The sequence below is a fragment of the Python bivittatus genome, unplaced genomic scaffold, assembly GCF_059951505.1.
Source record: "Python bivittatus isolate LINGU-HERP-01145 unplaced genomic scaffold, Pbiv_v1 ctg000320_np1212, whole genome shotgun sequence".
Lineage (NCBI taxonomy): Eukaryota > Metazoa > Chordata > Lepidosauria > Squamata > Pythonidae > Python > Python bivittatus.
The window spans coordinates 3,199,494-3,223,930 of record NW_028277052.1 but is presented as its reverse complement, the minus strand read 5'-3'; the positions used below and the strand labels follow the sequence as shown (position 1 = coordinate 3,223,930).

The window sequence follows — 24,437 nt, the reverse complement described above, 5'->3', positions numbered from 1 at the left end:
CATTCTAATTTGCTTCCAGGAGTCCTGGCTCATCCCAGGAGAGGCCTTACCTCTCCAGTTGTCAGAGGCAGCCCTGGCCCTACTAAGCGGAGAATTCTTGGATTTGCACCCACCGGAAGGGGGTTTCGAGTTCAGACCAACCACCCCCAGTATCTAGCTGTATAGAGATGTTGCCTTCCAATGCCCATCGTCCCCAGCCAAGTCCATCTGGAGGATGTCAGGTTGGGGGAGGTTGCTGTAAGTTCACTGATGGAGAAGCAAAAGCCTCCCTGCACAAGTATATCTATAAACATCGAAACACCAAGGAAGGGTAGGAACAGGATCTTCTCGGGGCATCCTGCAGGTCAAAGTGGGTCATTTGGGGCGTTGCCCATGGCCAAGTTCTGAAATGAGCGTTATAAAATGAGAGTTATAAAATGGAATGAAACCAGGGTTATAAAAACCCAACAATTCAATTTGGCATTTGATCCTCTCAGGCCCACAGGAACCACCTAAGCAAAAAGACTGAATAAACCCAAGTCTGCCGGCCCTTCCCGTGATCCTGTGTGCGCTTCTGAACTCACAGCTCTGTGTGGGTTGCAGGCTTGCGTTCCAGCTGCGCACACGCATTTGCAAGCCACGTGGAGCTGCGCAAAAGGCACACCGACTGCGTAATGTCCATTTCCCGCGGCTGCTTAGCTTTGTGCAGTTCCATAATGCGCCAGTTCTGTGCCGCCTTTCTGCACGCACCTACGAGATCATGCGCACCCAACCCATCGCTTTGCCTCCCAATGCACTTTTATCTCTGTGCTCACAGGCAGCATTAAATGGAGTGACAGTAGCTTGCTGACGAAGAGAGGCTTAAAATTCCAGTAGATAAATAATGCTGGGGGGAAAAAAGAAAACAAGCAACGCGCAACACCCCGTCTCCTTGGATTTATTTTTAACACAGCCAAAAATAGCTCTACCTCAGCTAAGCTAAACTTAGTTTCTCTGCAGTGCCTGTGCAAAGAGATTTGCCTGGAGGATGAAGGAAAGTGGGGGGGGGGAGGAATGAACATGGCTTGATTTATGAAAAATAACTGGGCAGTTCATTTTTGTTATTTTTGTTCCAAATGCTGTAATACACACTTTGCTCTTTTTTTGCCCCTGATATGGGCCACGGGCAACTGTGAGAAGGGACGGGCACTCTGGACATGCTCAGAGGCACCGTTCCTGCATGCAGACAGTTCCTGTTGGGTAGGGTATGACCCCAGTTCAAAACCAAGGCCGAACTATTTTCTTTTCCCTCGGTTCCAACCCACTGCTGACCTTGGTTGAGAGCAAACACCACTGAACACAATTAGATTTACTTCCAAGGAAATATTTGTAGAATAGATCGCTGTAAGGGACTGGATAATGCAGAGGCAACTGGCGCAGGGTTTTTAAATGTTTATTCGTTGGCCCTGAGGTCTTTTCCTGGTTTCGTTGGCATGCGCAACTCTAAAGTACAGTCTTGAACCTGGGTGGCAAGGCTGGCGTTCCGTCACGCCTCGCATGGGACGTTCCTTGGAACGTCAGAATAAGGTGCCAAGCGTTTGGCAGACGCGTTTGCTTGAGAGCAGAATTGTAGTGGAGCACAGAACGGCTGTCTAAAACGAATCCGGATCATTGCATTACATCCTCCTCCTCCTTATTGTTGCGGTTGCTGTCATGCCATTAGCACCTGCTTGTAAAAATTATTTTCAGCATTAAGCTCTGGCTTTAAATTACGCTTAAGTGTTTAGTTGCTGGTGGAGTTTTTAAACTTGCTGTGAGCTACCAACCTTGCCAAGAAGCAGAAGGAAAGAGTGGCTTTGGGCAAAAGAGCTTAAGGGGCAGAGCGTTCGCTCTTGAATTTCTCGCCATTGAACTGTTTCTGCCAGGAATGGGGGAACAGAAGCCCTGGCCTTGGGGATTTTGCACATTCCTGGCCCAAAAGGACTTGCTCTAAGTACAAAGCCCTATGGACTGAAGGCGGGGAAGGGGGGCTGCCCCGGGCAGGAAACTCTTGGGCCAGCCCTGCTAAGTCTTGAAAAGCAGAAGGGAGACCTTTTCTTCAGTAAATAAGCAGCGTTTGAAATGCCCCTTTCTTACTTGCAGGATTCTGTTGTAAATTTCTATTTCCCGGAGTTTTACCAGGCTGAATTCTACTACATCTGTGTTACGGTCTGACGCCAACAGCACTTTTTAAAGTTAAGGGTGGGCAAACCGACCTCACCCCCCCCCTCTTTCGGCACTAATAGAAGAGAATCTCTGTAGCCCCGGGCTGAACGGCGGAGTCCTTGGGGTTCTCCGAGCTGGGCGGGTGGCTTGCGGCCGTTTCGTGAGCGGCTCGGTCACATCCTCAGTGCCGACGTCTCTTGGCACTGCTGGGGCCCTCCGGAGAGCCGGAGCGAGGGCTGAAAGTTGGCAGTGCAGCCTCTCGCCCTGCGGAGGGGGGAGATCTTCAGAAATGCTAATCTAAGCCCTCAAATGACTGTAGCGCCATGGAAATGTGTGTGTGTGTGTGTGTGTGTGTGTGTGTATGTATGTATGTATGTATGTATGTATATATATATATGTATATGTATATGTATATATGTGTATATATATATATATATGTATGTATGTATGTGTGTATATATATATATGTATGTATGTATGTATGTATATATATATATATATATATGTATATGTATATATATGTGTATATATATATATATGTATGTATGTGTGTGTATATATATATATATATATGTATGTATGTATGTATGTATGTATGTATGTATGTATGCTTTTTTTTAAAGAAGGAGGGATAACAACAACAGCAGCGGTATTTCAAACTGCCAAGCCTCCCTCAAATCAACCTCGACTCCTGGTGATTTCATAGAAATATTTCGGTAGGGGTTTTGGCAACAGTAGAGATTTGCGGGGGGGGCTCGGAGGGGCGGAGCAGCCCTGCTTTCCAGCGGATAAAACCGGCGGGGAAAGGGGGGCAGCGGTCCTCACCTCCTTCCTCCTCGGGGCATTTCCAACTCTGGCTCCCCGGCCTGGGGAGGGGGCTTCGCGGGCTGGCCTCTCCCGCCCACCTGGCGCTCCCCGGGAGTTGAGCCTCCCCTCCGGAAGGGGCGGGGGCCCCGGCGGGCGGCCCTCGAGCTCCCCCCTCTCCGCGCGCTCGGCCGTCGGCGCCTCCCTCGAGGGAGCCCCGCCGCCGGCCCCGCCCCGCGCCCGCCCCGCGCCCGGCTTGAGGTCAGAGCGGCGGCGATTCAGGTGCCGCCGCCGCCGCCGCCGCTGCGAGTCCGAGCGAGAGGCCGCCGCCGCGGCTGCCCCTGGACCGAGCGACGCCTGCCCGCCGAGGCGCCTCTGCCGGCTCCCCGTTGGAGCCGTCGCTGCCGCGGCAGAAGCAGCCTCCGGCCGGGCCGGAGCAAGGGGTCCGGCGGCAGCATGCGCAACTCTTACACGGTCACCCTGCCCGCGGAGCCGCCCGCCTCGCCGCTGCCCGGCGGGCACAAGGAGCTGCGCGCCCGCGCGCCCTTGCCCGGCTCGCTGCTGCTCTCCACCTTCGTGGGGCTGATGGTCAACAAGGCGAAGGTACGCGGGGGGGGAGGGGCGGGAGGGGACGCGCCCCGCCGCCTGCCTGCCTGCCCGCCCGCCCGGGGCCGGGCGCCGGATCGCCCGGGGCCGGCAGGGAAGGGGGAGCAGTTGCGCAAGGCTGCTTGCGCTCGAGGCGAGGGCGCCCGGCAATCGAGCGAGATCCCGGGAGTCGCCCCCGTCCCCTCCCCTCTTTGGACTCCAGCCCCCATGGTCCTCGGCTGACCGTGGCACAAGGTTGGGGACGCGTGGGGCTGGACGGCCGGGGGGCGGAGGAAAGAGATCGGTTGCTCCAGGGGCGGCGGGCGCCCTTTGAAGTTGCCTTCGCAGGCCGGGCATCACCAGGGGCCGTTCCCGGCTCGGCAGCTGCCGGGCGAGAGGGCTGACCCGGGTTCGTCTGAATCTCGGTTAGTTCGGTCGGGCGTTTCAGGAGAATCCCGCCCGGTGGGACGGGGCGAGCGCTGAAATTCAGCCCTCGGGTGGAATATGGTGCAAGAAGGCCCAGGGGAGTGGCTTTCCAACTGGGGCCTCCCAACGGGCTGTGGATGGTAGGAGTTGTAGTCCAAACCCTTCAAGGTTGCATGAGGGAAGAATGCCGAGTTAAGTTTGTTTCCCCAACATCTCCAGGGACAGGTGGGAACAGGAGTGTTTGCAGGCGATGGTCAAAAAATTCGCAGTGGTGCAATCGATATTCCATGCAGGGTGCACTTAAAAAACAGGTAGAGCTTGATTGCACTGTTGTGGCACCATCTTGACTTTTTGGATCTCACCTTGTGGACACCCCTGGGTGGGAAAAAACCCAAAAGCAGTTGAGTGCCCGCAGGATTAGATTCCAGTCCTCCAGCACTGCCAGAGGGGCAGATAAACTGGCTGCCTAGCAGTTTGTTACAACCTCCTCTTTTTCTTATTCCAACAAGTCTTGAGGGGGCCACACCAATGGTTTGCTGGCGCTCAGAAAAATCTCAGGAATCTGGAAGCACCTTTTCCAACGAACAAATTTAATAAAAAGGCATACGCTTTTGTGAGCTGCAACTGCAGCTCACGAAAGCTTATGCCTTTTCATTAAATTTGTTCGTCGGAAAAGACACTACCAGACTTTTGATTTCTTGTCACTGAGGACTAACACAGCTCTCCTGTAATGTCTGATGCCCGGTATACCAGCTGCACATCTCCGAGTAGCTGTTCCTTGGCAAAAGGGTGTTTATTCCTGCGCAAACTTGAAGCCACAAAGGCGGGGGGAGCCGGTTTGTCAGCCGCGACCCTGCCTGTGTTTAGAAGTCCTCTTTTTAAAAAAGAGAGAGAGAAGCAAACAGAATTGGAGAACAGTTGTGGCTGACTGCATGGGGTTAAGAAAACGGCCTCGAGAGGCCCTTTTCATGCAGGGCCTTGGAAAGAGAGTCACCATCCCATTAGGTGGGCCTCTTAAGCAGCTTCCAGTCTCTCTCCCAGGGTGAGAACAAGAGATGGGGGAAGCAGCTTTTTCACCCAGCCAGCCCCTCTCCAGGAACTCAGGGGCATAAAAAAAAAGCAGGCTGCGAGCCCTTTGTTTCCCCTCATTCCTGCAGAAGAGGGGAATTTGCAAGGCTAGCTGGTGAGGGGGGAATACATTACAACGCCTGGAGCTTCCTTCCTTCCTTCATCCCAGGAGGCCTTTCCATTTTGGTAGCCATGCTCCAAGGTGTTGCTGCACCTTCCTCCAGCCATTGGAGCCAAATTGGAGCGCACGGTGGGAATCCCACAGGGACGGTTCTGGAGGGAAAAGGTCAACAGCTGGGGCTCCTGGATTCCCATCCATGCCTGTCCTGAGAAACAGCGGGCACCTTCCCGCACGGGTGGGATCTGTGCCCTTCAGGCGCACCTTGGTCCTGCTCTTGTGTAACCGCCCGTCTTCCGCACCTGTGGTGGGGGCAGGTCAGCGCCTTTGTTTCCAGATGAATGAAGCCGGCGCGGTTATGTAAAAGCTCTCCCGGCCTCTCTGCCCCATGCAACTTGGCACTTTCTTGGCTCAAGAGGCTGGGTCTGGAGAGCTCCAATCGGAACTGGCTGGGGGAGGAAAGGAGAGATGCCGGGGCAGCTCAGAGGCGAAGGCTTGCCGGCTCACGTGGCGTGTCTGTGAGGGATGGCAGAAGAAGCAAATCTCGTTCTTGCGCCTGACTTGTGTCTAGGAGATGAGCGGGAGACAAGAGGCAGGATGGCAGAGGGACAGGGGTCTTCAGACCCCTGCGGAACAGCAACGTGGGGTTCAGAAAGGGGAGGGGCAAGGGGGCTGTGGAAACTGCACAGTGGTCTCCCGTCAGCTCATGCAGCTTTTGCAAAGATCTCCTTACGTCCTCTGAACAGAGACATCTTGACAGATGGCTGTCACGCTTCTGTGTACCCAAGGAAGCCTCCTACACACTCAAAGCCTTTATTTGCTGGAAAAGGCAATGCCTCACCCTTGGGTGGGTGGGCGGGCGGGTGAGCAAGGGTGTGGATGGGTCCCCACGTGATCATGATGCGGAAGCAGGGAATAGGGAGTAATTTCTGCAGCCCTTTAACCAGTGTTTTTCAACCTTGGCAACCCTAAGGTGTGTGGACTTCAACTCCCAGCATGCTGGCTGGGGAATTCTGGGAGCTGAAGTCCACACATCTTAAAGTGGCCAAGGTCGAAAAACACTGCCTTTAACCTTTGAGCCTGTATTCTGTATGCGGGTGGCACACAGGGCATTTGGAATGAGAGGGCCCGGCTGCTTTTGGCCCCAGGCGAGCAAAACGTGCTCCCGGATTACCCCATACAAGAGGTCTGTGGTGGCAAAGCAGATCTGGGCCCTCCAGGTAGGACGGGGTACCAACCCTGCGCTGCCAGAGGTGAACTTTTTAAAGGCCCGCAAGAGATAACTGCGGAGGATGACCCAGATCGTGCGTGCCCGTGCTTTGTTTTTACTTTGGTGGAATGCAGCACGTCTAGGATTTCCTAGGTATCGAAGCGCACGTTCACCTTCCTCCTGGTGCGGGATTTGCTAGGGCAGGTTCCTCACCCCAGCAGCCTGTGGCCTGCCTGAAGCCGAGGAATGCAAGCTGACAGGTCCCGCATGCCAGAGGGATGTGCCACTGCCCGCTGCTCTCAGTTCCTCAGCCTCTCCTTGGGGAATTTTCTCTCCAGTCCATTGGACTGGGAAGCGCTTGGGAAAGAGGCTGATGAAGCAAAGCAGGTTCATCGGGGGCAATTCAGGTGCCGAGCAGCTTCTTTCCACCCTTTGCAAACCTTTCCTTCTTGGCCATCCTTCTCATTGCCCATGCTTGCTCCAAGAGGCCCTGCGCTCAGTTTCCAGATTTTCTTTCAGACAGACACCCGCAACCCACTCCAGCCGGAATTTATCAAAGCGACAGTCGTACCTAGTTCCAAGGAAAGGCCTTTGAGGATTGCAAGGGTAAAGCACAGCTAAGGGACCTTCCCTGGTGATTGCTTTTTGTGTAATGATTGCTTGTGTTCAGGATTCAGACATACAGGTAGTCCTTGTTTAGCAATTGTCTCGTTTACTGACCATTCGCAGTTACCACTGGGATGAAAAGCAACTTTGCGACCCATCCTGGCATCAACGACCTTCGCAGGTCTGTAAAGCAAAGGAAAGCTGAAGTCAGACTATAAGCACAGTCGCAGGTTCACTGAGCGACGGCTTCACTTAACAACCAAGTTGCTGGTCCCACTTGTGGTTGCTCAACAAGGACTCCCTGTACTTCCTGCAGATTGCGTTTTCTGGTTCTGAGAATATATTGCACCCTCTAGGCACCCAGGAAAATCTAACTCCTGGCTGGCATCTTCCTCAGCTCATTGGCCAGCCGGCATATCTCGGGCCTTCCCTGTTTTGCAAACACGGGCGCAATTCCTAAAGAGCCGCGGACCATTTCTGCCACAGAAATATTCACCCATTCCTTTGCCTTGGAGAACTAACATTTCCAATCCCCCTTATGCCAGGGATGCAGCGATTTTCCTGCATGTCAGTGTTTTGTCCCCCCTGTTCCCCATTTTATCCTTGTAATGGCGTAAGTAGCTTAGGCTGAAACATGAATGAAGTCCTGTGGATGTCATGATAGAGATTTCCCTCCAGGGCACTAGACTGCCTCCCGATTATCCCGTCGTATTGGCTCCAACAGTACGTAGCTTTTAATACCACTGATGATGACAGACCAAAAGCGGAGTCCATCCAAATAAGGGACCCTTTTAAAAATGGGCTGCTTTTCCCCAGCCATGTCATATGGACCTAAGTCAGTGTTTCTCAACCTTGGGAATCTTAAGATGTGCAGACTTCAAACTCCCAGAATTCCCCAGCCAGCTGGGGAATTCTGGGAGTTGAAGTCCGCACATCTTAAAGTTCCCAAGGTTGAGAAACACTGACTTAGGATGGACACTCTCATTGCATTCTCAAAAGGCGCTCAGGTTTTGCATGTCTCTTGTGGGTGCGACTTGCGCCCCCCTCCAGACGAAAAGATGGCCTCTTCTTGTATTCCTCCTGCTTGCATTACCTTTTACCTTAGATAACTCTCCTTTGAGTGCTGAAATTAGAAGCCAAGCTGGAAAAAGAGGGAAGAGGGGTGGGAAGAAACTGGATTTGGCTCAGATCTGTGAGCGCAGGGTGCAGGTTTGTGTACCGAGTTTCCTGAAGGAGCCCCTTCTGTGTCCCCACTGTGGGAGCCCTGCGTGTCCCGGGAGGAGGAGAGGAGGAGGACGTGGGTCCCCTCGCCTCCCTTCACGCACGCACGACGAGGACCTGTGCTGTCAGAGTGCTGCGTGCATGATTAGAGCGAAGCGAGTGCCGTTTGGAGACGGTCTATTTTGGGCAGTCGTCAAGGGGAGGGCTGTATTCCTCCCACACGCACGTGTCAAGTGCTATTTGGAGCCGCAGGCATAGCAACCTCTTTCTCCTCACTTTCTGGGGTGCATTAGAGCAGAGCTTTAATGCACCGAACCCCAAATCTGGGGGAAGGCCAGGAGTCGATCTTCCCATCTGGCCCTTGGCTGAAAAATCCTGCTGGTGAAAAGGAGCTGGCTTGGGAGGGATCAGCCCACCGGGCCTTCTGCGTCTGTGTCCTTGGCTGCGCAGAGCCACGGGGAGGCTAGAAGGCGGGCCAGGAGAGAAGTAGCTAGTCCTCATGGTTTGGCCTCCGCTTCCAGAAGGCAGAGAGAAGCCGGGCCTCCGAATATGGAGATCAAAGTCAGTTTGGTCTTTGGAAGCCGACTAACCACCCTCTGACTGCTTCCCCGTCAAAGATCTTTGCCCTACTTAACTCTAGGCTTGCACCTCCAGAGGTCGAGGGAGTCCAAACTCCCTGAACTTGAGGAGGAGGAAGCTCCATAACTGCTGAGCCAGACGATGAGTCCACCTGGATCAGCTTGGATCAGCGCTGGGTTTCCCAATGTGCAGTCCCTTATCAAGATCTCTGCCCCCGCCCTCCACGCCCCAATCCCTGCTTATCTGGAGATCGAAACAACATAGCTGACAAAACAGGAAAACCATGATAGGGTTTCCCTGCAGTTTCTTTTTCCCCGTGAGGTCAGTCAGTCGCCAGTTCTGAGTAGAGAAGCAGAGCAGAAAACATGGAACGGTGCTGCTTCCTTTTCTTCCCAGGTCAGGGTTCCCGGTTCCCCCCCAGGTGGGCTGGATATGCGGCCCCCTCCCCACCCCGTTCCTCTCGCCCTTCCTTCTGCTTTCCCTCTTGCACCTGCAGGGCTTGTGCTCCCCCAGAAGTAAAGACAACAGGAAGAGTGCATTATATTTATTTTATTTACATAATTTATTAGCCTCCCATCTCACTTTATACTCCCCTTCTTTCTTTTTTCCTTCCCCTGGTTGATCCTTTCAAAATTAGCAGCAGGCAGAAGTTCATCGGGTGAAGCCTACCCCGGGCTTTGCATGGCCTCCCTTTGCTTGCCCTCATTCGCCAGGCCAGTAATGCCACAAACCCTTGGCGCTCCCATCGCTGGGGCATGGGCCTCCTTCGCTCCTTAGGGGTGCAAAGCCGAGGGAGCTCTGCCTTGCCTGGTGCAGTTTCCCCCCGGCCTCTCCTGCCCCACTTCTCTTCTCCCCGGGCCCAAGGAGAGGCTGAGCAAGGCCACAGCATCCTCTGTCCCAGCGCCAGCTGGACCCCTTCCGAGTACTCGTGCCAGGAATTTATGTCCCAGGCCCTAATAAACCGCCAAGATCCTGCGGAGTTCCTGCTGGCAATTCTGACTCGCCAGCCTTGCTCACCCGACTGGGTGGATGGCACAAGCCCTCCTGCGGAAAGCAAGACTTTGGCCTCTGCCAGTTCGTTGCCCAAGGGGCCAGTCCTGTGTGTGGCAAAGGCCAAAGGAGTTCATGCAAATCTCTGAGCACCGGTGTGGATTTCTCTCCGCCTGTTGCAGGCTGTTGTATAGTTTGCTTGTTTTTTCAAAACCTGGAGAGGGGAGGGGGGCTTTGCTCTTTTTCGGCAATCGGCTGGAGCAGTTCCCTGGTCATTCATTGACATTATTTCTGTATTTAAAAAAAACAAAAAAAACACAGGACTCCCAACTTTAAAGCCGCAAAGCTACGGGACTAAGCGTGAAGGAGGCCTGGGATAAAAACAGGAATGTTAGAAAGAGGGGTGCGGGGGCTCTCAGGGGCCTGGATGTCCCCAGGCAGCTGGGGTGGTCATCTTTTGGAGGAGGGGAAGGGGAAAATGGGGTTTCATTTGTAGGGTTTGCAATTTGAACCCTCCAGCCCCAGGAAGTTATACAAGCAGCATTTTATCACACCAGATATCTGGGGGCGGGGGGGACATCTCCAGGGCTTGTCTTGTGCTGGAAACAGCGTGCTTCTCCTGGCGTTTTCCTCCGCTGATCCCAGGAGGGTGGGAGCACAACCCCCTTCGCCTCCCTTTCTCCCTGTCTCCTTTAGCGGGATCCCAGTGGCCAATTTCCCCCCGAGTTTTGCACCGCTGCCTGAAGGCTGCCTTTTCACAGACCGCGTCTTCTTCTTCTTTCTCCACAGAATTCGAAAACGGTACAGGGTCTGACTGGTCTCCGAAACCTCGGTAACACCGTAAGTCATCTCTCTTCCTTCCCTGCCTCCGGCCTACCGCTTGGCCCCATCTTTCTTGCCCCCTTTAAATCTGTTTCACTGTAGAGGTTAAGGTGCTCTTCTAGGACGGGGGGGCCAGGTTCGAGTCTACGCATGGGTAACTTGGGGCCAATCGCACTCTACGGCAGAAGGCTGTGGTTGGGGGGAGCGAAATAAAGGTTCCCATCCCCGTGCAAGCCCCCCCGTGCTCTTGTGCAAGCCGGCATGTAGATGTAACAAACTAGGAATTGTAGTTCTGTGGGAAAGGAGAAGGGTTGAAGAATTCACCTGGATAATGTTCTCAGCGACCTGGTTTATGCCGAGAATTACTTGGCTGGGGAGGATAGGTACTGGAATCCAACTCTCAGGTTGCCAACGGTTGGGGTATGTAGGGTCCCGCACATGGGACTCCTATTGTGGCTTAACTGCGCCCTTCCCCCCCCCGCCAGCAGTGGGCAGCTAGCAAGCTGCCAATGGTCCCATCCAGGTTTTGCTAATCTGGGACTCTCAGAACCAGTCAGGGAAAGCTCTGGGCATCCTGGCAGATTTCGGACAGTCTGGGCCCCCCCACCTCCCCTTAATCCAAGTCTCACGATGTCCTGTAGAAAACCCTTGTCAGATCTCAGGCAGGGCCGCTGGTATCTCACAATATCTCAGCGCTCTTGTGAGTTTGCCGTGATTTGGGAGTGGGCAGGAGGGCCCTTTGGGGTTTGACACTTGCATCGAATTGCTGACCCCACGTTTAAAGGACAAGATTCCTTCAGGGGCTTGGTTCAAAGGCACAAGCCTGGGTTATGCAGGATGGCTTCCTGGGATATGTGACCGTGGGCCACAACATCCTCTTGCCAGGAGTCTCTGAGCTTGGTTGCTTGCTTGCAGACGTTTCATTACCCAATTAGGTAACATCATCAGTGCGAGGGAGGGTGGGGTTTGCTCCCTGTTTATATACATAGCTTGCCCTGCCCGTGTTGGTGGGGGTGTGGTTTTCTTCTTGGAGAAACCAAGGTTTCCAAGGTTTCTCCTTGGAGAAACCAAAGAGAAAACCCCACCAAGGAACAGGAGTCTTTGCCATCTAATCCTCAGGCACTGCGGGGGGGGGGGGTGTTCCATAACCAGAGATGCTCCGCTGATGTTAGAATCAGAAGGAGCCCTCTGTGCATCCGGTGAAGTGGGCTGCAGCTCACGAACGTTGATGCCTTTGAATGAAGTGGGTGAGTCAGAAAAGGTGCTACCAGGCTCCGGATTTTTGGCCACGTTAGACCAACGTCACTCTCCTCCTGCAATGCCTGCTGAGGTCACTCCTTGCAAGAGGCTGCCTCCTACCCTTCGCTGCCCACTGGCCACGTTCTCAGAGCCCCCGGTGTGGCGTGTTCGCCTGAGGACAGAGCTGCAAAGCTCTCCAGTCTGGGTTGCGGAAGTTGCCTTTCCTCAGCTGTTTTACCTCACTTCCTCTTCTTGGATGACACTGCTGGGAATTTTGTTCTTACTTGCGCAGGGGGAGTGAAAGAGCCCCCAAAACAGTTGTGTAACTGTTTCAGAAATCAGGATCTCACTGTCACACCCAGATGTGACAGCTCAAAGCCAAGGAAGATGTATTTGCATTGAAAGATGGTCCAAGCAAGTGGCGGCCCACAGCACACAAGAAGCCTGCAGTCCTCCCCGTTCCCCCCCAACACGCACACACAATTTTTCTGGCCCCTGAACCCTCCCTTGACGGCTACATCTGAAAATTGTCAGCACACTTTTCTGTCATTTTGAGCAAGAACGATTTGAAAGTTGCTGTAAAGTGTCCATCTCAAAGTAGGCTCAACGTAGTGGAGGGGAGGGATGGTGTGGGGAGGGGAGGGGAGGGGAGGGGAGGAACCTTGCCTGCCACAAATGTTGCATGGCTAATCTCGCTTCACTGCCCTACCCACTGGGGCTTTTTCCTCCCTCCCCAACATTATGTGTGCCTTCTGACCACCAAAAGCCCCTTGGGAGTGAGACAGTCAATAAATCTTCTAAAACAATAAATGAACCTCTGCCTGGATTTGAGAGGCTGCTGATTAAGTTGTTCAGAACAGACTTGGAGGGGGAATTGAACACTGAAGGAGACCCCCCACACACACACTCTTCTAGAGCTAGTATTTGCTTTGCAGGTGGGTTCCCCACTGGTGCCCACGGGAGGTTTCTTCTCAGAGCAAATATCTACTGGGTCCTCCTCCAGACCAGAACGAGAGAGAGAGAACTGGCATCTCACTTCCTACTTGTTACCATCCCCCCAAACATTCAGCTCCCACCCACCAGCTGATGGAGGAGGAGGAGGAGGAGGAGGAGGAGCAGTCATAGTAGTTGTTATTCCATACGCTCCCCAAAGAAGGGATCTGGGTTGAACGACAGACAAAGACCTGCAGGGAAAGTTTGTGGGCTCGATAAAGTCATTTGTACCCCCACTGTTCAGCTTCTAAAAGTTTCGCTTTAGGAAGCTGACAAGAACAAAGCTCATCTAAAGCTGTTAATCGGCATCTCTGCGCAGGCATGGAAAACCGGTGCCTGCGTGTGAGTGCGTCGTAGCATGACTCAGTCACAGACGCAATGGAACACTGTGGGTGAGCCGAAAAAAATAATCCCGAACCCTTCCACTTTGCCTTAGTTTCTTTTTATTATTATTATTATTTCACCATAGTAACAGCTTATTGCATTTTTGTATTTTATAGTTTCTTTCTTTTTAAAAAAAAATCCTGCTCTTCCAAGGAGGAGATCAGAGTGGTACATAGATTTTTCTCCAGCGCCCATCCTGGCACAGGACTTGATGAAGGTCATAGTCAGTGACCTCTTTAGCTTGCCCGGCGCTTAAAAAAACCACCTTGCATAGCAGATCGTTTTTAAAATCTGGTGCTCTCCAGCTGGCTGGCACTACCCATTCCACAATGCCCAGCCGGTATGCCTAGCTCTCTTTCCGAAAACTGTTCCTGGAGCCAAGTTCACCAAAAGTGCCTGAAGTTCTAGCCTGAAGCAGAAGCCTGGGCAGATGTCACCTGGAGATGGGGTGGGGTGGGGCGGATTGGACCCCAGTGGCCTAAGCTTCATTTCCGTCTCTCTTTCCTGCCTTTTGCAGTGTTTTATGAACTCAATCCTGCAGTGCCTGAGTAACACCAAAGAGCTGCGAGATTACTGCCTGCAGAGCCAGTACGTCCGTGATCTCAACAATAACAGCCGTATGCAGACCGCTCTGATGGCAGGTAAAGGCTGCGAGATTCGCGGGCAGATGTTGGTCTCCCTCTCCCGAACCCGCTCGCAGGGGCAGATTTAACGGCGGGGGGCCAGGAAGGAGGGGGAGAAACCTGAGCCAGGAAAGAAAAGCAGTGAAAAAGGAGGGCGGGGCTGTGTCCGAGACTGGACAATAACAGTGACTCCCCCAAGTTGTTCTTCCCTCTTTTTTTCCTGTTCTCCCTTGCAACCCGCTCGGTTTGGCAGTTGTTGGCATCCTGGGTGCTGGCCAGGAGGGACCCACAGGTCTCACCTTGGCAAAGATCTGAGCAAAGTGCCCCCTCCAAGCGCCTTCGCCAAGCCACACAACAGCTGGCTTTTCAGGGGACCGGGAAGCGGCTTCCTTGCTTCGCTTCCCCTGTTTCTCTTGCACCCTCCGGCATTTGCGGAAGCCGGAAGAAGCCTCCACACCTGCAGAAACCTGGGCAGTGCCAGGGGGGCTCCTTCAATGTTGATCCTGGCTAGGAAGGGAGCCCGACCTCCCGGCTCTCCACAGGGGCCCACGTTGGGCCCGGAAGGGGTGGGACAAGGTCTCGTTCTTCCTAGCCGAGCCGGGCTCTTCTGCACATGGATGCTCACGGCCAGCCTGCTTCCTCCCCCCTCTCCAGAGTTCGCCAAGCTCATCCAAGCATTGTGGACCTCGCCTCCCAACGAATCCGTGAGTCCTTCCGAATTCAAGATGCAGATTCAACGATACGCTCCCCGCTTTGTGGGCTACAAGTAAGAGTGGGATCCGACGCCTTCTTTTCCGCTTTTCGCGAGCGGTCATTTCTCGCTCGCTTCTTGTTCTTGTTCTGTCTCAGTAGCGCTTTTAGCATTTGCTCGTTCTGGATTCTTCCCCTTTACTTTGGAGTAACTCTCCTGAATGTCTGCAGGAGGACATTTAGAGGTCGGGCGGGGGGAGGAACAGGGTTGGTTTATTCTTGTTAAAGGCTCCTTCTCCCCAGTGCCTGACTTGTATCCCCCACGGACTTTGATGGACACCTGTCCTTCCTCCCTCGCAGCCAGCAGGACGCCCAGGAGTTCCTGCGCTTCCTTCTCGATGGGCTCCACAGCGAGGTGAACCGAGTCCTGGTGCGCCCGAAGGGCAGCAGTGACAACCTGGACCATCTCCCGTGAGTCCCAGCGGAGCAGAAGCCCCGGGAGCATTTTGTTGGGGGGAGTAACTGGGCACTGATGCCACCGGTCTGGTCTGGGTGGGACAAGCTTGTGCTTCAGATGGTCCTTTCTAAGTGGCTGGGTCCCCAAAGCAAGATCAGGATGTCCCAGTTAGACAGATGCCCAGTTTAGTTTCAAGAGCAAGGTCCGCAGCCTTCCTTCTTCCCGGCAAAGTTTGGCAGGAGCCGGTCCTATCGTTAGACATGAGAGCAACGGCAGCTTTTCTGTTTCTTCTGCCTTTCCTCTTCATCTAATGGCACGAGTCATTCCTCTTGCACAAAGCTAGTTAAAAAAAGGAAGGAGGCAAAGTGTGCATATCCATGGAAATGTTATGTCACTTTTTCCTGCTAAGGAATACTTGGTTCATCCCCCCCCCCCGGCCCCCACAACCCATTTTTATCCTCACAACTAGCTAGCATGGAAGGTGTAGCTGAGAAAGAACAGAGTCACCCCGCAAACATCCTACCCCACCGGGGGAGTTGAAATCCCAGCCTCCATCGACCCCAGACCATCCATGCCGATTCCCCAGATCCTGATGCCAGTTGGAAAAGTCTCTCCTCTCTTCCTCCTCTCTGGCAGGGATGATGAGAAGGGGAGGCAAATGTGGATGAAATACCTAGCGAGAGAAGACAGCCGGATTGGGGGTAAGTATCTGACGGGGCAGTCAAAAAAGAGCTTTAGGGTGTGGATTTAAGGCAGTGTTTCTCAACCTTGGCAACTTTAAGATGAGTGGGCTTCCACTCCCAGAATTCCCCAGCCAGCCATGCTGGCTGGGGAACTCTGGGAGTGGAAGTCCACTCATCTTAAAGTTGCCAAGGTTGAGAAACACTGCCTTAAGGTGTACCCATGGTTTGGCTAACTTTCTCGACCGACATACCCATCTGGAATTTGGAGAGCATGTCAGGAGCGGTGTCTCAAAATGGGGTCTGGTAGGTGAGGCCAGGCTCCAAACCCCTGTCTCCAACTAGGGATGCTCCGCACCCACCCCTCTGCCTCCCTTCTGCCCACTCCCAGGAATTTCTATCCTCTCAGTTGCTGGTCCCATAGAAATAAGGACTTAGCAGCGTCAGGACTCCCTACCAACAAAATGCATTGGGGTGATTTCACAAAAGTACCAGGATCATCAGCTCCCCTTAGACTGACACAGCGGTCCATGGGGTGTTTGCCTGCTACAGGTTTCCAAGGTGGTCAGATCTTCAGAAATGCACCCAATTACCTTCGTATTTACAATTACAATTTTTTTGGTAATTTTTTTTAAAAAATTGAATGACAATTAAAATTGCAAGTTAATCACAATTGCAATCAGCACAATTACCTCTTTAGAAACTGGTTTGAAGAGTAGTTCCTTTTTTTTTTTAAGGTTGCTACATTCTTTCAGTTTCATTTCCTTTTCAACGTTGTGCCAGAACAAGCTTAATCTTGGTGTCCTCAGAGCAAAGCCGGGAAGAGCAACTGTTCATCCAATTGTTGATATTTATAGAATTCTGACTAAACATTGTTAACAGAACTATTCATTGTCCTTTTGTAAAACTTCCTTAGATATTTCAAAGGCACATTTGGTGTCGGATTTTTTTTTCCAGTAATTAACATGCCTATCAATACCATTAAGGATCAAATTGCCTTTTTTTTTTTCTTTTAATCCTCCTAATGCTTGACCACCGTTTGACAAACTAAACACTTGGGAGCTTTTTGAAAAAGATGTTTGACCTTCCCAACGGCCAAACCTTGTTCATTCAGCTCTAGTTTGCCCAGTAATTCAGGGCCAAACAAGAAGCTGTATTAATTTCGTGGCCGCAATTAATGTGTTTACTTTCCAGCAACTAAAATAGCAATCGCCAGGTTGGGAACACAGCACCCACAAAGGTCAGGGAGGCGCCGCGTGATCTCTGAAATTCCATCTTCCCCAAAGCTGGTTTGGAAAAAGCATAAAACTGATCTCCCATATGCTCAAGTCTAGGCATGGGAAGAGAAGCTTCAGAAGGCCTTGAGGAGGATGGAGTCGAGATCCAACCCTTGTCAAGACTTTGATGCTTCTTTCCAAAGCTTCTTTCTGAATCGTACAGAAAAAAAACTGCCTTCTATGGCACTGTTCACACAGCACACCTATCCATGTAACCAGATCGTGCGTAACTCAACCCTACACCCAGAAGCATCAACTAACCACATTAGGCTGAGCTTGCACAACAGATGACGTTTAAAAGCAGGTTGGCAGGTTTGTGACTAAGAGCATTGCGAGAACACAGCCATGAGATCAGATCCTCAGTTGTCTTTCTTGGGTGACAAGCAGCATCTCTTCAAGCTTTCAGCCAGGAGAAGGTCCATCTCCACTAAGGAGGGTCAAGAACTCTTCCCTTTCAGAAATAGACAGAGCAGGAGATGTTGTCACGTTGACTCTGTCCAGGAAGTGTCAGCTTGTTTAGCAATGCTTAGAGAAGGAGAGTGCTCTTACATAACATTTCCCCAACACAATCGTCTCCTGGGTTGGAACTAGCCTTTGGGCCAACAGTTGCCCATCGCTGGCATTTAATAGAGATCAGCAGGAGCTGCAGTGATGCATTTAAGGCAGGGATGACAATTGAAGACCCCCAGGACTATCTGCAGTCCCAGAAAGCCTTAAGGGGACCCCAAAAGTTGACACCCCGTTGCATTCTTTCATGTGGCTAGTTATTAAATGCTTCCTGTTTTCTGTTCTGTTTAATCAACCCCCCCACCAAAAAAAAGAAAAATGGGAAGGAAACCTATTAACTGGCATTTTGTTTTTTCTTAATGTATAGAAAATCTCATCTAAATTTTTTCCTAGCTTTGGCTGTTGCTTCCAATGAGCTCCTAGGACAGAAGTTTCTGCTGGGGGGCGGGTGGATCAGAACAGTCAAAATGGCAGCTGCGACTGCATGATCAAAGCCTCAGCTCTTTTTTACACAATGCTCATGACAAAGCTTCAGTTGCGCAGTTGCAGCTGCCATCTTGACTCTTTTGACTCCTCCCCCTGCAGATGCCGCTGCCCTGGTGCACCACCAAAAGGCCAGGTCTGGCCCTTGCCTTCCCCCAATTCTGTGTCTTGAAATATGGGTGTTCCTGCCTTTGGGGAAAGTTTTTGGATCTGCAAGATGCGTTTTAGGACTTCAAGCAGCTTGAAGAGTGCCTCCATCCACCTGCCCAGACCTCCATCTTCATATTCCCCATCTTCTCTTTCTTTAGATCTCTTTGTTGGGCAACTGAAAAGCTCTTTGACTTGCAGTGCATGCGGCTACTGTTCCACCGCCTTTGATCCCTTCTGGGACCTGTCCCTGCCCATTGCCAAGGTAACCACGTGCTCCCTGGGACTCCCATTTGCCCCCGCTCCAGATCTTGCATTGCAAGATCTGCATTCTTGCATTGGCAACTTCTTACCACTTGGACGTTGGTCTGTCTCTCTCTCCTTCTGCAGAAAAGCTACGGTGAGGTGAATCTGATTGACTGTATGCGACTCTTCACCAAGGAAGACGTCCTGGATGGAGACGAGAAACCCGTAAGTCCGCATGGGGAGGGAAGTGCAAAAACACATCGGTTGGGTTTCTGCACGCAGTTGACATCTCTTAATCCAAATGATTTTAAGCCCTAGGTTCCAAAATCATCCACCAGCTGGATTTTGATTTTTCGATTTGGACTTTTGCATGGGAGGAGGAGGAGGAGGATTTCAAGGACTTAGAATCATAGGGTTGGAAGGGACCTTGGAGGTTTTCCAGTCCAACCCCAGGTCTTCTAGTCCAACTTTTGAAATAATTTTTATTTCTTTGGTCCTGGAAAATCTTGTTCCGAAAGCTAGGTCTAAAGTTCTATATTAATAGGGTGGGAAACACCAGCACGTGTATTCTTCTTTTTAACTGTTGCTTCATGTGTTGGCCAACCTCTGGCTCATGGGAAGCTTAGAGCTTTTGGCCTGTGAAGTAGCTGAGTCCAAAATGGGAAGGCCACCTTCTGATTATTCCATTAACCTGCAGTTTTTCTCTAAAAGCAAGGGTTCGCTTTGTCTGTGAAATCACAGCCTGGCCCCTGCTCTGCCACTGGCTGCCCTTGTGCTAAAGCCGGCCCTTTCCGCAGCTCTAGCCAATCCTTGCCACTCTTCCACAGCTTTCCCCCAGCTGGTGCCACAGATGTGATTTTCTTTCCTAACAACGTTACTGCGTTAGGCAGCCTCCCACCATGTCCCCAAAGACTCCAGTGGCCCTCCCCAATCATGCTGGTTGTCTTCTGTCCCCCCAGACGTGCTGCCGCTGCAAAGCTAGGACGAAATGTATGAAGAAATTCAGCATCCAGCGGTTCCCCAAGATCCTGGTGTTACGTATCCTTTCCTTTTTCCGTGGGATGTGCCCTCATCCACATGGCGGATGGCAAGGGAATCTCAGATGTAGACGGGCAGTGACTTGACAGGCTTCTGTCAGCATCCACCAGGTGTAGACATTTTCATTGGGCACAGAATCCAGCCTGTTGAGGTCTTAGCTTGAACAGTCTGTTATTTCAAGATCCTAGTCCTCTTGGGTCTGACAATGTGCCAAGTATATGGAGAATGCCTGTAAAAATCTTCCATCTGGGGCTGAGAGGGGGCATTGCTGCCACTTGCCAGAACTTGAGGAACATTGTGGTATAGTAGTTTAGTAGTTAGTTGTGCATCAGAAGAAAGCATGGAGAACGAAATTCAGAGGGGCATTCAACTCTGGAATTCATGGTGCGTCCTTTGTCAGGTATTCTCTTTCAGCTTCACAGAGCTGTCCTGAAAAACGGGGAGAGAGAAAACTTCGAACATGTTTTGCTTGGGGAAAAAAGAAATATAGAGGAGAGAGAAGAATACAGGTTATTCTCGTTGAACGACCACTCGTTCAGTGACCGTTCAAAGTTACGATGGCACTGAATGTGAGGGACTTACGACCGGTCCTCGTAGTTGCAGCCGTCGCAGCATCCCCGCAGTCACGTGATCACCATTTGCAACCGTCGCTGCCAGCTTCCAACAAGCAAAGTCAGTGGGGAAGCCAGCAGGAGGTCGCAAATGGTGATCATGTGACCATGAGACACTGCGACCACGTGGGATTTGCCTAACAAAGGCAACTGGGACTGCCACCACTGCTGTTGTAAGTCAGCAGGGTCACGTGACATCACACTTTATGACCATGTCACTTAGCGACGGAATTCCTGGACCAAATTGCTGTCGCTCATCGAGGACTACCTGTTTTATCTAAGTCAGGCAAGTCTTTGCAGACACTTGATTATAAATAGCAATGATCCCCAAATCATGGTTTTTCCTAGAATTTTCATTTCAAGCGCAGCCATGCACTCAGCCGCAACGGCAAAGCCGAGCATCCTCTGGACACCACCCAGAATCTTTTGGAGTCGGGCGGCTATAATAAATACAAATAAATAAAAAGTAAATAAATACATTCTGCCAAGCTAGGTGGTCTGAGCAGCAGCCCTCCCCCCCATAAAAATCATCTCATAGGACTCCCGTCCCTACCGCGCGCCCCCTTTTTCCTTAATTCCCTGCCAGACCTGAAACGTTTCTCCGAAGCGAGGATGCGATCCAGCAAACTCACCACCTTCGTAAATTTCCCGCTCAAGGATCTGGATCTCCGGGAATTTGCTTCCCAGAGTTGCAGTGAGTATCTGCTGGAGGGTTTTGCAGAAGCAGCCGGGGAGGCACCGGGGGGGCACCTAGGAGAAGCAGGATGGGCACCTGAGGATGGACTGCTGAACCCACAGCCCTCTTCCCCATAAGTCCAGGTGAGCAAACGTACACAAATGGCAGCCTGATTTTTTTTATTCCGGCCTGTGCCTGGAATAAAAAGGGAAACACAAAGGCCACCTTCCCTTCCCCGGCCTGTCCAGAATGTCCTAATTTTGGAAAGTGTTTGGAATGAGGCCCTGCGGGTCTGAACCTGGTCATTCCCTGCTCTTATATGTGCTACACAATTTCAACCTAGTTTTCAGAGCCACCACTTCCCACTTGAAAAAAACCTGGGGCTTTTTCTTTTTTTCTCAAGAGCCCCAGCAAACTTTTTGGGGGAAAACCAAGGAAGTTGAGTGACACCGGTTTTGAGGAAGGTTCACAAAGTCTCTCAAGGAGTTCCTCTACCTAGGTTTCATCTTTGTACAGCAGCCAGAATCGCTCTTGTGAGACGGGTGGCCACATTTCAATAAAAAAATAAAATAAAATAAACTCTGCCATGCCTGTTGGCTTCTCCCTCTGAATCTCCTGTCAGGAGCCCGTATTGTGATGAAGGAATTCTTTTACACACACACACACACACACACACACACACACACTGCAAAAGCCAAACTTCCAAAGAACGTTGAGCAAGGGCAAATCAAGCCAGCAATATATGGGGAGTGGGGAGGAAGGGGGCAGTTGCATGCTTCCAGTCCAGGCCCTTTTACTCTTTTGCACACCCAAAAGTGAACGAAAAACTCATCTGACCGCAGTTTCTCCTCCCCTGGTTTCAGATCATGCAATTTACAACCTGTACGCCATCTCCAATCACAGTGGGACCACGATGGGTGGCCATTACACAGCCTACTGTAAGAGTCCGGTCTCTGGAGAATGGCACGCCTTCAACGACTCACGGTAAGCGGGGGCCCGGCGTTTCCGTTCACAGTCCCACCCTTTTCCCCAACCGAAGCGGTCTCCGCTTGTGGCCACCGCCTTCCGCAATTCTCAGCTGCAGCCCCGTTGGCTGGGGAGTGCCGCGTGTTGATGGCCCCCCGGCTGGAAGGCTGCCCTGTTGCAAGGGGCTGTAGCAGAGGGCTCTGCGTGGAAAAGCTTCCCCCTTGAAAACCCCCCATTGCCCGGGCAGAGCGGGCAGTCACCGCTGGAACTCGCCAGGCAAGCAGCTGGAGCCCACTCTACGTCCGAAATCTTTTTGCCCCAACAGCAACTTCAACTACAACAGGGGTGTTTGCCAGAAGTGCCCCTCAAAATGAATGTTCGGCACACGATTGAGGGTTCGCATTTTATCTTTCAGCCTGGAAAACAAGCTCTCCCTTTTGAACGGCGGAGTGTTTTTCTCTTTGGTTGGCCCTGTCCTCAAGCTCTCTTTCAAGCGTCCGGTTTTCGTTTTTTGTTGTTGTGATTAATCAGTATCATCTGCCCCCCATCTTTGGACCTTAGGGCCGGGGTGTGCATAGGTCAGAACCAGCAGGAAAACGAAGCCGGTGTTGCCCGCTGCCCGTTTTCCTTACGTCCGTTCTTCGCTCCCACGCCACCCCGGGCGGGCCTTCCCCTCCTAACGCCCTTCTCACTTTCTGTCCCCCGCGCAGCGTCACGCCGCTCTCCTTGAGCCACCTCCGCAGCAGCGACGCCTATCTCCTTTTCTATGAGCTGGCCAGCCCGTCTTCGCGAATGTAGCTGCCATGTCACGCCCCCCACGCACGCCCCTACGAAGAGGAAAACCCACGAGATCCTGGAGGAAGGACGAGAGCCAAGCACCAGCTCAGAAACGCACGGGGCGGGGGGGCGGAGACCCAGGACAATGGTGATTGGAGGGGTTTTTCTAAACTGGGTTTTTTTTCCTTTTTTCCTAAAAAACAAGCAAAAGCAAAAAAAAAGAGAGAGAGAGGGAGGGAGAAAATCCTAATAAAGCGTTGACTAAAGATGCCAGCCTTTACGGGAACGCCTTTCTCCCACTCACGGGACTGAAGACGAAGAGTCACATGCCAGGGAGGAAACACCGTTGCTGGTGGGCAGGTTCAGAACTACCTCCACAGCTCCAAAACTCGCCTAAGTGTTATGGGGGAGTCTCTCTGCTTTTGTTCCCCCACTTCTGTTTCCTCCCTTCTCCCCTCTTCCCCCCACCCCTCCCCTTTGGTGTGCAATAAACCACAAACAGCTGTTCTTTGGGGGCAGGAACCTGTCTGTCCCATTTTATCCACGCAGCCCCACAGTTGGGGCCTTGGAGCTGAGCCACGGAGGTGTTTTCTCTCTGTTCCGATGCCAGTCTGGCACCAGCTGGGCCACGAAGCTGCGGCACTGCATCGAGGTTTACGGGAACCCAGCCCTGCATCCGAGAACCAGGCGAGGCGCGTCCGTTCCTTGACGTGGTGCGCTGCGCACCGCCGAGCCTTTTTGCACAGCTCTCGCAGGAGCCTGCCCGAGGCTGCGAGGGAGTTCTCCACAGGAACCATGGATCTCGAGTCTCATCTCTTTTCTCTCCGCACTTCACGTTGGGTGGGGGTTTCGTTTCTTTTCTTCTTTGGAAACCAACTACATTTCCGAATAAAAACTGGAAGCATCCGTGGACGGATCTTATGGACTTTAGCAAAGGCAGAGACTCTCTGGGCGAAATTCTACCTGTTTTCTTTTCACAACTGTGCCTTAAAGCATCCAGAGGAAACACGATGCGTTTCTCAGCGGATCCAAGTGCCCTTTCGAAGGGGCGCAAGGTGCGACCAGCAGAAATATGCCCCCTCGGCTTTTCTCTCCTGCTCCCCCAACCCAGCTTTCCCTTGCCACGTAATTCACACGTGCAGACACTTCTCTCGCTTCTCTCCCGGGACGAAGGCTGTTCAGAAGTGCTTTGGACTGCTTGCTGCATTTCCAGGACGAGGACTGCTTTGGTTAGGGTTTCCTTTTGGTTCTTGCTGCGTGTGCACCGGTGACTCGCCAAAAGGCACCTCAGTGGAGGTTTTAAAAAAAAATGAGCCAGTTTGGGAGCTATGGCCCTCGGGCCAGCTGACGAACATCTGTAAGCTTGTTCAGCCCCTCCTCCTATTTATTCTCCTTCCGGTCTCGCACGTGCAGCACCAACCTCTCAGTCCGCGTTCAGAAGAGGCTCTGCTTGAAGGGCTGGAAGTTAGAGGCGCCTTTACAGTTTTGCAACCAGAGGACATTCACCGGGTAGAAATCCGCCCCCCCCCCTTGCTTCCCTTGCTTGGGCCCCTCGCAGAGCTGTTAAAAGCACCGAGTCGGCGTAAAGGACAGCCACCCCCGTTTCGAATCCAGCAGAGTATCGGGGTTGCTTTTAGTGGGCATCTTCCTTTGCAGCCCAAGAGCAAAGAGTGGCCACTCGCCACCCCCCCGCCACCTTCGCTGCCCGTTTTCCCGCAGAATCCAAAAGGAGGTGCCCTCCGCTGCGGTTTTCACTCCACTCCGTCCGGGCCCAGGGCCCCGAGGGGAAGGCAAGGGGCAGCAAGGGGCAGAGGGTTCCTGCTAACAAGGCCTTTCTCAGTGTTACTGTTTTGCTTTGTTTGGGAGGGGTTGGGGGGGCTTGTTTTTTGTTTGTGTTTTTTGGTTTATCAGTTCGGACTGAACAGCTTGTTTACTGTGTAAGCAAGGCCGGAGGACGGACTCCGGTCACTCAGGGGGGAGACTTGTACAGAAATAAAATCGCAACTTGATGAACACCCGCTGTGGTTGTGCACGACTGTCTGTGAGGGTCT

General features: G+C 52.3%; 1 protein-coding gene across 9 annotated transcripts in view; it reads left to right on the top strand.

Annotated features, from left to right (window-relative positions):
- Window positions 1-23,262, top strand: part of USP2 (ubiquitin specific peptidase 2) — a 51,836-nt gene extending 28,574 nt beyond the window's left edge. For 8 of the 9 annotated variants that reach the window (XM_088138980.1, XM_088138981.1, XM_088138986.1 and 5 more), the window contains 11 exons: window positions 10,560-10,610; window positions 13,726-13,849; window positions 14,486-14,597; window positions 14,882-14,992; window positions 15,615-15,679; window positions 18,234-18,337; window positions 18,463-18,543; window positions 19,278-19,356; window positions 20,554-20,661; window positions 21,507-21,627; window positions 22,320-23,262. In XM_088138980.1, coding sequence (XP_087995106.1) covers window positions 10,560-10,610; window positions 13,726-13,849; window positions 14,486-14,597; window positions 14,882-14,992; window positions 15,615-15,679; window positions 18,234-18,337; window positions 18,463-18,543; window positions 19,278-19,356; window positions 20,554-20,661; window positions 21,507-21,627; window positions 22,320-22,407 — 1,044 coding nt within the window. In that variant the 3' untranslated portion in view covers window positions 22,408-23,262. Of the gene's footprint in view, window positions 1-3,221; window positions 3,571-10,559; window positions 10,611-13,725; window positions 13,850-14,485; window positions 14,598-14,881; window positions 14,993-15,614; window positions 15,680-18,233; window positions 18,338-18,462; window positions 18,544-19,277; window positions 19,357-20,553; window positions 20,662-21,506; window positions 21,628-22,319 lie in introns of those variants that run through there. The other variant, XM_088138988.1, reaches the window with a different exon arrangement.
- Window positions 23,263-24,437: the final 1,175 nt, after the last annotated feature.